Source organism: Mus pahari, chromosome 15 (genome assembly GCF_900095145.1).
Source record: "Mus pahari chromosome 15, PAHARI_EIJ_v1.1, whole genome shotgun sequence".
Lineage (NCBI taxonomy): Eukaryota > Metazoa > Chordata > Mammalia > Rodentia > Muridae > Mus > Mus pahari.
The window spans coordinates 28,363,567-28,375,597 of NC_034604.1; the positions used below are offsets into that span (position 1 = coordinate 28,363,567).

Sequence of the window (12,031 nt, forward strand, 5' to 3'; positions counted from 1 at the left end):
AGACTGCCCTACCCAGGGATCCATCCCATATACAACCACCAAACGCAGACACTATTGCATTTGCCAGAAAGATTTTGCTGACAGGACCCTGATATAGCTATATCTCTTGTGAGGCTATGCCAGTGCCTGGCAAATACAGAAGTAGGTGCTCACAGTCATCTATTGTATGGAACACAGGGCCCCTAATGAAGGAGCCAGAGAAAGTACCCAAGGAGCTAAAGGGGTCTGCAACCCGATAGGAGGAATAAGAATATGAACTAACCAGTACCCCCTCAGAGCTGTGTCTCTAGCTGCATATGTAGCAGAAGATGGCCTAGTCGGCCATCAATGGGAGAAGCCCTTGGTCTTGCAAAGATCATATGCCCCAGTACAGGGGAAGGCCAGGGCCAGGAAGCGGGAGTGGGTGGGTTGGGGAGCAGGGCGGGGTGGGGAGGGTATAGGGGGGGTTGGGGATGGCATTTGAAATGTAAACGAAGAAAATATCTAATAAAAAAGAAGACTTTAGGAGTTTTCTAGTCATAAGTTTGCTAAGTTTGCTAATGCTCACCAAGACTCCCAGCAGGAAGACACTATTAGAGCTGACCCGAGTTTCTAGAGCCCCTTTCTCAGGACTCATCTCTCCAAATATTTCTCCCTTTTCTCTCAATATGGTTTCACAGGAAAGCTTCTTTAGGATCCATGGTTTTCCTCATATGGGTAGGAAGGGAGGCAGCCCATATCTGTGTGACATGTGGACATGTCACCTGCCTCCTGACCTTCGTTCCTCTTCCTCTACCCGTCTCAGAGCAGCCCCTACCCTCTCCTGTCCCGGCCCATGGGACAGTCAAAGAGGGACTTGAGGGGCACCTGGAAGAGAGTGGGGGTCAAAGAAACACAAAGAATGGACAGCAAGACAAGAGGTTCTGTTCAAGCTGACAAATTTTTATTTTTTCCATAAAGGTTATATACTCATAGGAGCAGGAAGGGGGTGCGGGGGGGGTCACTTTGTCTCTGGGTAATGCACCCGTTCCCAGAAACAGGATATTGACTGGGTACACAGTTCAGCAGGAAGATCAGAACAGAATGGGTTATTAGGCATCTATCCACAAGATTTATAGCATTTGTTCTCCGTTGACTTCAGGATCTATGTCTGTTTATACTCAGCTGGGAGTACTTTCCCACAGAGGCCAAGACTTTGTAAGCAAGCAGTTATGGCTGACAAGGCAGTTAACATTCAAACAGGGTTGCTCCCAACACTCTCCTACCTTGGCCCCAGCCCCAGCCTCCTCTGTGGCCGGCCTCCCTGCTTCCTTTTCTGCCCTTCTAAAATATGTGCCCTAGAGAATCCAGGGATCCCTGCCCTCTGCTAACCAGCACTTGCACTTCAGATGTGCACTGTCTAGCAAGCATTGTGCAGAGAAAGCTGCAGGAGACCAAGACTCAGACACCTTTGCTCCTTATTTAACTTGCTGTTCGATTTTGACCACCAGTTTTCCCTTCTTTTCTGGGTTTTTAGAGCTAGAAAAGACCTTGGGTTTTAAATGATTTGGGGGGGGGGGAAATCTTATTTTACAAGACCAAAGTCTAGAGAGACTCTGGAATCCTCACAGTCTAGGACAGAGAATGGAGACCTGAGTTTGAATTTTCAAGCTCCACTAACACCGAAGTGTTTGACCTTGGTGGCTAAGTCTCCGAACCAACTTTTGTTCTTCACTTGTGAATTGAAACGAATCATTCCCAGTCCATCAGTGTCTATGTGTCATAAAAGTAGCTACAGGCCTAACCAGGACACGTGGGTCCTTGAGTCCAGGGAGTGCCTCCCTCAAACCAGACCACTGCTTTGGAGCCCAAGGCTGGGAATTATTTCATTTGTTGATCTTCCTGGCAATTCATTATCTGTCCATCTTCACGAACAAGAACAAATCTTCCAGAATGGAATGCCATTAGATGAATTTAGTCATGCCCTGCAGGTCACACTCCTCAAGCAATGACTTCCTTAACTCTGTCCTAAAGTGGCTTTTATTCTGGCTCTGAACTTATCCCTTCAAGTACTTTCAATGAGTATTTTAAAAAATGGACTGTAGATTTCAACGGTGTCATAAAAGAGTGCTCAGTAAGGGTTTGAACACCAACCCCTTTGTCATTTAGTCCCCGCTGAGGGAATGATGTCATTGGAGTTCTGCATTCTAAGTGAGCTCACAGTGCGTGTGGCCTAGAATTATTCAGATGCGGGTTCAGCTCAGAAGTCACTTGGTCAGTACATGAGCCAGGACCTAATTGTTTGAACTCCAAAGACAGGAATCTGTGAGATTGGGGCCAGGGGTGCTGTGCGCCCCTGTCTTCTGCAACTTGCTTAGCTGCTGCCTTCCTGAGGTTGGACCCACTCCTGAGAGTGTACGGACTTGCTGCTAGTGACAACAGAGTAGCCAGACTTTCACAACGTGAAAAATCCAATTTCTATAACTCTGTATTTCTTTATGATTGCAGGTCAAAAAGCTCATTGTTTTGGATCCCAAGAAACGGCTGACTACATTTCAAGCCCTCCAACACCCATGGGTCACAGGTAAAGCGGCCAACTTTGTCCACATGGACACTGCTCAGAAGAAACTTCAAGAATTCAACGCTCGGCGCAAGCTTAAGGTAAAGAACGTGTTTTTGTTTTGGGATGTGTGTGTGTGTGTGTGTGTGTGTGTGTGTGTGTGTGTGTGTGTGTGTTTAAGGTGTCTTGTGTTCCTTTAGTATTGTATTACTCATTTTCTGTGACACCAGGAAAATTCTTGTGTTTAGAGTTTGTAGGTACTCCCATAAAACCACTTAGGTGTTTTTGTTGTTTTGTTCTGTCTGTCTGTCTGTCTGTCTGTCTGTCTGTCTCTCTTTCTCTCTCTCTCTTAACAAGGGAAACACTTGAAGGAATAAGTTCAGAGCTGGTATAAAAATTAGAATATGTTTAAATTACTCTGTATATGTCTGTGTGTGTGTGTGCGCGCACGCGTGCGCACGTGCATGCTTGTATAAAACTTTCTCTGTGTGTCATAGCATGCATGTGCAGGTCAGAGGACAACTTGACGGAACCAGTTCTCACCTTCCACCTTAACCCAAAGATTGAACTCAGGTGCCACCTCAAGTCCCAAAGATTGAACTCAGGTTATTAGGCTTGGTGGCAAGGGCATTACTTAACCTACTGAGTCATCTCACCAGACCTCAGCAGATACATCATTGCTCCTTCTTATCTGATGAAGGCACTAAGCAAGAAACTGGTATTCAGAGAGTTCATTTATTTATTTATTTTTAGTAAAGTATTTTATTTACATTCCAAAAGTTGTTCCCCTTCCCAGTCCCCACTCCCTGAGTTCTTCACTCCCTTCCCCTCCCCTGCCTCTGAAAGAGTGCTCCCCCACCCATCCACCCTCACCTCACCCCCACCAGCATCCCTCTTCCCTGGGGCATCAAGCTTCCACAGGATTGAGCACATCCTTTCCCACTGAGGGCATACAAGGCAGGCCTCTGCTACACGTGCAGCTGGGGCCATGAACCAGCCCATGTATGCTCCTTGTTTTTTGGCTTAGTCTCTGGGAGCTCTGAGGGTTCTGGGTTAGTTGATACTGCTGATCTTCCTATGGGGTTGCAATCTCCTTTATCTCCTTCAGTCCTTCCTCTAACTCTTCCATATTGGTCCCCAACCTCAATCCAAAATCATATCATCCTACGTGAGGTAACCCAGATCCAAAAGGACATGCAGGGTCTCTACTCACTGATAAATGAATATTAGCTAAGAAGTTCAGAATACCCATGATACAACTCACAGACTGTAGAAGCTTAACAAGAAGGAAGGCCCAAGTGTTGATACCTGAAACCCACTTAGAAGGGGAACAAAATAATTATGGGAGATAGAGGGAGTGGAAAAGGAAGGTGAGGATCAAGTATGGGGAGAGACGGGAAGGATGCTCAGAGGGCCAAGAGAGTGAATAGAACTATGCAGCAATGGGGTTAGAGGGCAAGGCAACCTCCAGAAACCTGGGCTGAGAGAGGCCATCGGGACTCAATGGGGATGACTTTAGCTGAAATGCCCAACAGTGGGGAGATGGAACCAGAAGAGACCACCTTCAGTAGATAGACAGGACAGGGCCCTGAGTTGAGGCAGGGGCCAGCCGCACATCTTCAAAATTTTTAACACAGAATTGTTCCTATCTAAAGGAAATGCAAGAACAAAAATGGAGCAGGGACTGAAAGAAAGGCCACCCAGTGATTGGCCCAACTTGCATGCACACCGAATCCTGACACTGTTACTGAGGCCATGTTGTGCTTGCAGACAGGAGCCTAGCATGGTTGTCCTCTGAGAGGCTCTACCAACAGCTGACTGAGATAAAGGCAGATGTTGAGAGAGTTTTTAACCTGTAATAATTGGGAAACAATTTTTAGAACTAATCCATAGTATAGATAATTGCCAAAAGAAATAACCCAGAAGATATCCACCAAAATACATCTATTTTATAGACTATAAGTTAAAATCGTGACTAGGTACATCTCAGGCTGACAGAAATGAAATGCATAAATGATCCATGGTTAAATTTTGAAATGACCTGTGTTAAATAGCATTGGCTTAACTATTTCTGAAGTTAGTTTGAGCACTAAACTCTTTAGTTTCCATGATACCAACTAACATTGCATATCTAGTATTCCATGAAACATCCTTTTATATATAAAGAAAAGAGAATACAAAACTTTAGACTCTCCAGGACTAACACATTTTACTCTTTACCCCTCCCTCATTATTCATATGATTAAATAATTCTAATTTGGAATTAAGGAGGTTTCACTGTTTTGTCTCCAAATACATTTTTATCTGACAACCAATCTTGCAATAATTTACTTCAAAAGACTCAACCATAACCTACAAAACAAAGTAGAAATTATACTACAATTGGCGATTTTCCCTTGGGAACACCATTTAGTACTTTTCTCTCTCTAATCAGGCAGCAGTGAAGGCTGTGGTGGCCTCCTCTCGGCTGGGAAGTGCCAGCAGTAGCCACACCAGCATCCAGGAGAACCACAAGGCCAGCTCGGATCAGCCTTCAACCCAAGATGCCAAGGACAGCACAGATCTTCTGGGAAAGAAAATGCAAGAGGAGGACCAAGTGGCGGCCGAGGCTCCAGCCGATGAGATGGATGAAATGAGGAAGCTGCAGTTCGAGGAGGTGGAGAAAGATGCAAGTGTAAAAGAGGAGGAGGCCTCCAGAATGGTACCTCAGGCTCCAGAGGATGAGCCGGATACAGATGACCCAGAAATGAAGAGGGGTTCAGAGGAGAAGCTGAAGAGTGTGGAGGAAGAAATGGACCCCATCACTGAGGAGGAAGCCCCTGACGCGGGACTTGGGGTTCCACAGCAGGATGCGATTCAGCCAGAGTACTAAGCTGGCTTCCTTTAGGTCAGGGCCAACCCCAGCATTTTATGCACTCTGTCCCTCAGCAAGGTGGGGAAGCATGATATGCACTATAGTGATTCTGTTTTGAGGTTAAAAAAACAAAAACAACATATATACCAGTTGGTAACCCTAATGTCAGTGCATGTGTTTGCTTTATGAAATAATGACGTTTTCTATGGCATGTAATGGATACCTAATACCGATGAGTTATATTTGAAATTTCTAGCCAACAACGCAACACTTAAACATTCTCAGCCTTTGGTGGCACATATTGAAGTGAAATGGCAAATGGACTTTGAAAGCTGAGGCATCCTACACCCACTAGAAGTCTTCAAAGAGGGCAATTCCTTTGAACTCAGCTAAAACCAGCTGGAGTTAAAGGACACACTCCCATGACTTTGCAAATACTTGCAGTGGGCAGGGCCCAGCAGGCCATTATAAAAGTAGGCTGAAGATGGTCATAAAAGATACCCGTAGAACATGCAAAACCATCCATATACAGTGTTGAGAAGTTGAAGCATTCTTACAAGGCTCTGAGTCCACAGCCCCCTTAAGGGTATGCAGAGACTGTCTTATTTTTCTTTAGTATACTATATAAGAATACCCAAAATGTCAATCATAAAATTCTGCCAGTTTTCAGTTCTTGGGAAATTATTTTTTAAACTGTGCCACTGCTTTCCTTTGCCTGCCTTTTAAATAAAATTACCCCCCCCCCGCGTGCAGAGAATAAACCCTAGGAAACAAGAAATTTAACTGAAATGAGATAGAATTAAGCTTTAGATGTACCAAGATTAACTCCTTTTCATTTCTCACAAAATTTTGCATTTGTGAGCTTATGTGATATTTTTCATATCAGAACTTTTTATGAATACACTCTGAAAGTAGCAAGTTTCAAGTTTTGGAAAAGTCCATTGTACAAATCGATGCCAAAATGTCTGAATCTTATAACAAGATATTCAATGGTTAGATTACTTAGTACTGAGATTGTTAGAGCAAGGAAATATTAACACAAGGATATTCCCCTCCACCTATGTATACATACTGTTCATAAGTTTAAAATTCACTATGAAAGTTAGGAGCTTTTCCAGTGGAAGGGTTTACACATTTTATAATGTTGAAATATGTTGACTATACGCCAAGAAATTTAGCATAGCGTGAACTTTTTTTTGCCTTAAAAATAAGCAAAACCAAAAATAAAATAAAAAACACATCTTGAAGTAGACCTCGGAGAAGGCACAGCATTAGACCTTAGTTAGCATGATTTTCTTCTTAGAATAATTGCGCGGGGGGGGGGGGTGGTTTCACCAAAATATACTAAATCCAATACCTCAAATTTTGTGTTTGAGTGAAAACGAGCACTTTATCAAGATAGCTGTTTAATATTTTGTGTGGATTTTCTTGACTTAAAAAAAAAAAGTATTACTTTTAAAGTCCAAAATGGGGGCAAGAAGAATGAATAGCACAGAATTTTTTTCATCAAACTAATAATTTGTTCTGACTCACTCACTCAGTCACACTGGGAACTGACATTAGATCTGGGGTTTCTCCAGGCTGTATCAGCACTTGAGCATGTCAAGCACAAACCTCTGATAGCTCTGGGGACACTGCAGCGCTTTGAGCATTTTGTGACTGGGTCCTGACAGGCAGCTTACTGGGAGGGCACTATCTGACAGGGGTGACTCTTTCCCTGTTGACTTTCATTCACAGTGTTTATGCTCCTCCTGCTGCTTTAATTCTTCCCTCTTGGAACTCTCATTCTGAGGGTCATAAAGGGCTCCCTAGTTTTAACCTTTAAGAACGCTTTGTTATGATTTCCATTTAGGAAGAGCAATTCCCTGGTGTGATTTTCCTCATGAAACTTACCATATGTATGGTGAGTGTCCCATATTTGGAAAGAGTGGAGACTTGGAGGTCTTGTTAGAAGGTGGCAGTTAAATATCAGAACATATCATTGCTCAAACCCAGCCCAGCATAGGTTGAATGCCTCGAATGATCCCGTAGGCTATAGGAAGAGCATTATAAATGCCAAGGCCTCTCAAATCTCCGAATCAGTAGCTTAAATGATTGTATCTCATCCCTTCTTGATGGTACTTGAGTTCTAGCACAATTCTCTCTCTCTCTTTTATAACCTATACATTTCACTAGCTAAACATCAAGAGCAGGTTTCATTTGTAACTGGTATACTAAAGATTAAGTCCTGCTAATGCTTACAAAGGACTAAGTCCTTTCACCCAAATCATTGAGAGATTACATCTAAGAATAATTATTTTATCCTCTTAAAAGAACAATCAACATTTATATTGCTTGTTAAAATTATATTATCTATTTCAAAGATTACTTAAACTGAAGGAAGACAGTCTTAATTTGAAAGAACACATTCCAATATTACTCTTAATTGTTAATTGTCTTTGTTAGGATTTTACTCTTGTGAAGAGAGACCATGACCAAAGCAACTCTCATCATGGTAAACACTTATCTGGGGGGTGGCTTACAGTTTCAGAGGTTCAGTCCATTATAATCATGGCAGGAAGCAGGGCAGCATCTAGGCCAATATAGTGCTGGAGAAGGGGCTGAGAGTTCTACATCTTAATCCAAAGGTAGCAACAGGAGACTCTGGATCACACTGACCAGATTTAAGCATATATATGAGACATCAAAGCCCTGCCTCCACATTGACTACCTTCCCCTAACAAGGCTACACCTCCTCCAATAAGGCCACACCCCCCTAATAGTGCCACTTCCCATGGGACAAGCATATTCAAACCACCACAGTAATACAGTCACAAAGCAGAACAAAATTTTAAATTTCAGCAAATAAAATTTGCAGTACAAGGTGGTGGGAGGCAGAGGCAGGTGGATCTCTGAGTCCCAAGGACAGTCTGCTCTATGGAGGGAGTCCCGAGACATCCAGGGCTACAAAGAGAGACCCTGCATCACCAAAAAGCCAAAGCCAAAAAAGTTACATCCATTATTGGTTTTTATTTCAAGACCAGGCACATAGCTTAACGGGGTTCTTTCACCATAGAGGACAGTCTGCATTTTTTCCCCCTATCTAGAAAGTCCACCTGTGCTTACAGTGGTTTCTCAGACGGTTAGCCCTCTTGCCACAACAGTGCATAAGTAAGAGAGAGATTAGACTGGAATGGTTACAAAGTTATCCTCTGAAATAAGTGTTTATATTAAAAAGTTTAATAAGGTATACATGTAAAAACAATTATCAGACAAGATTTTATTATGACATGCAGGCCGGCCTTGAATTCACTTTGTAGTCCAGACTGACCTCAAACTCACACAGTGATCTTCCTGCCTCAGCTTTCCCCAGATCTGGGGTTATAAGCATATGCCACCACTCCCATAGCCATGCATGCATCTTTAAATTTTCTATTAGCTGCATTCTAAAAAGAAAATATGGAATTAATACTATATTTTAATCCGGTATACACATATTATTCCATCAAAATTAAAATTAATAAGATAATTTGAATCTATTTTATACTGTTTCTAAATTAATAGTTTAATTAGTCAAAGAGTATGTACTGATCAGAGTCCAGCTTATCCCCATTTGGCTCTGGAAACCTGACTGCACCCCAGTTTCCTGAGTACTGCCAGAGAGCCAACAGAATTCCCACTTATTAGCAGAAATTACTGTGGGCCCACCGCATGTCACCACCGAGCAGCCTATACCACAGAGTCCAGTCTCTAGAGACTGAACTCAGCTGGACATCATCCTCATGTTGCAGGCAATCTTTCCAGAAGCCTCCTGGAAAATACAGTTGCATGGTGGATATGTTATAAAGGTGGCGATATGCCAGATACCCACAAAATGGAAATGCCATCCTGTCTGGCATTTGTGAACCCTCACAGAAGGAACTGGCCAACACTGCCACTGACAGATTTTTTTTAAAAAAAGACTTTTGGAAATTTTTACATACTGATTTTAGAATAATAGCCTAATCATTTTATTGGCAAATTTATAGAGAAGGAGCAGCTTGCCTTTTAACGGGACCTTGATTGCATGCCATTTGATATTTTGTAATGTAGAATGTTCAGTACTTTTTTTTTTAATTGGCTATTTCCAGTATAACACAAGGTTGCTAATTGTGAGCTGCCTACAGGTTGAAGTTTGAAAGAGCCATTGTATTTCATGGTTCCATTTTTATTACACAGAAACAGCTGGGTGCATTTCAAATTGGAAAAAAGAAAAACAACACCAGAAAAGACAACACACTTCTACTTTGGAATTGTTTTTACGAAGCCAAATGAAAAATAATTTTAAAAGAGGTCATCAGCGTGAATTAGCAAGAACAGTCGATTGCAGGATTATGATGCCACTGTGTGATTGTGAAGCACTCATCTGGCTGTCGAGGTTTATTTGAGACAGCACAAAGTTTCCAGACATTACTTATGTAATGAGATATGTAATAGCTTTGTAATTACTGTCCGTTAGGTCATACTCCAATTTCCTTAATGTTTTCCACTGATACATTACCAATCAGCATCATGACTGACATCTGAACAAATTCCAGTTGAAAACTGCGGAAGGTTAGATCAATGCCTGCAGTGTCTGTTTTAATATGCAAAGAGAGTTCTATGTTGGTATTTATAGCCACAAGATGAAAACATACAAAGTTGTCTACCTAAAAATTTTAAGACATTTAACTTTCTTATAAAAAGGTGGCTCTCTAGTTTCTTGAAATTGAAGGTAGAATAGAAGAGTGAGAAGAGAGGAGAGAGGAGGGTAAGAGAGAGATTATTATATTATATTATATTATATTAGTGACACACCCAGTGCTACAATGATCTGGAAGTTCACATCTCTTCTTTGCATTCAAAGATAAGCTTCTGTCATTCCTCTTTGGGAATACCACCTGAAATCAAATTATGTAGACTCAGTCCAATCGTTTTTCACTTACCTTGGAAGGCAGTAGCAAACAATTTATGATTGGTTAAAATCAATTTTTATAAATGATCTGTGACGGATTCAGAAAGGCTTGACGCTATCTGTTCCCAGGCATCTGGCCCAGGAGTCCAGGTCAAAACCTTGCCATAAAACCAGACTGCCTGGCAATATTGCAGGAATCAGCTTCAAAGATACCCAGCATCTGACCTAGTTAGACTCAAAGTACAGACCCTCCATGCTCTGAAGGACTGAATGTCTCTAAATCCTCCATTGTTCTTGACCAATGATAGGAAAAGGGAATTCTGTCAATCACGTTTCCTTGTGTTGGCTTACCCCACGTGTCCCAATCAGGGTTTTGTTTTATCCATCCAGACATCAGCCTCACTTTGGAAATGTGAAGTCCTTTAATTTCTGGCAGGAGCATTCTACACTAACTAGAAGAACAGGTTTCTGTTGCCTCAGGTTGACACACTGATGAGCAATTCTAAAAATGCAAAAATCACACTGTTCATAATTATCTTCATTGTATTGTGAAGATTGATGTGAAAGACCCATAGATATAGATATTTATGTCCAATTTAATAATTACTTTGATTCATTGTATTGATAATGACGGATATTTAATCTTCAGTCAAATTGAATAATCTCATTTTCCACCTAAAAGGTTACTTCAAGATAATACTTGCCAGGCAGTGGTGGCACACTCCTTTAATCCCAGCACTTGGGAGGCAGAGGCAGGCAGATTTCTGAGTTCGAGGCCAGCCTGGTTTATAGAGTGAGTTCCAGGACAGCCAGGGCTACACAAAGAAACCCTGTCTCATAAAAAAAAAAAAAAAAGATAATTAATACTCAAAGAGGCTTCACCTCTTTGAAACTGTTTATTGACGCTATCTCCAAATTCTGATAGTTATGGATGATAAAAATCTTCTAGATGTGTGCTTCCTTTGTCCTGTCTTTGAAACATGGATAACAATATATTTTGTATATGACACAAATAAGACCATAATTTGAAAATTATCATTGCATAATGCCTACTTTTAACCTGACCTGTTTTGTATGTCTGGTTAACTAACTGTATATTATGTAACTAATATACAATTGTACTTATTACTAAATAGCATATTCATGATTGATGTCTCTTCTGGCCATGACATTCTTGTCTCAGTAATATTTTATAACCATCTATAAACCCAAAGAGATTTTCTAGATTTTAAGTTCTTTGGTTGAAATGGCACAGAACTTTCGTCATTCTATGTCCAACAGACACTGCTTTTCCCCTTAAAGTGTAAACATCTCATGATTGGTGTCTGAGAACAGTGACTTGAGTACAGATAAATCCAATGACTGAAAGTTACAAACAAATGTGCTATTAGGGTGATGTTTTAAGTTAATAATCGTATCAGTTGTATTCCAATAATTTTTATATCTTGTCACTGAGATACATATATTCTCTAGTTACTTTGATATGATAAACACCATGACCGAAAACAATGTAGAAGAGGAAAAGGTCTATTTTATCTTAGAGGTTCCAGTCTATCGTGAGGGAAAGCTACATCAGGAACTCAGGGTAGGCACCTGGAGGCAGAATGTGGCACAGAAAGCACAAGGAACACTGTTTCCTGGCTTGCTTAGCTCTAACACGGCTCAGGGCCCCTGCCTATGGATGGTACTGCCCACAGTGGGCCAGGCCCTCACATTAATTAGTAATTAAGGAAATGCCAAACAGTAA

The 12,031-nt window shown here is 41.5% G+C and overlaps 1 protein-coding gene across 2 annotated transcripts in view; it reads left to right on the plus strand.

Moving 5' to 3' along the window:
* The window catches only part of Camk4 (calcium/calmodulin dependent protein kinase IV), a 227,350-nt gene extending 218,625 nt beyond the window's left edge, over positions 1 to 8,725 (plus strand). For both annotated transcript variants that reach the window (XM_021214784.2, XM_029547243.1), the window contains exons 11-12: positions 2,467 to 2,619; positions 4,953 to 8,725. In XM_021214784.2, the coding sequence (XP_021070443.1) occupies positions 2,467 to 2,619; positions 4,953 to 5,390 (591 nt within the window). In that variant the 3' untranslated portion in view covers positions 5,391 to 8,725. The remainder of the gene's footprint in view (positions 1 to 2,466; positions 2,620 to 4,952) is intronic.
* The last annotated feature ends 3,306 nt before the right edge of the window (positions 8,726 to 12,031 follow it).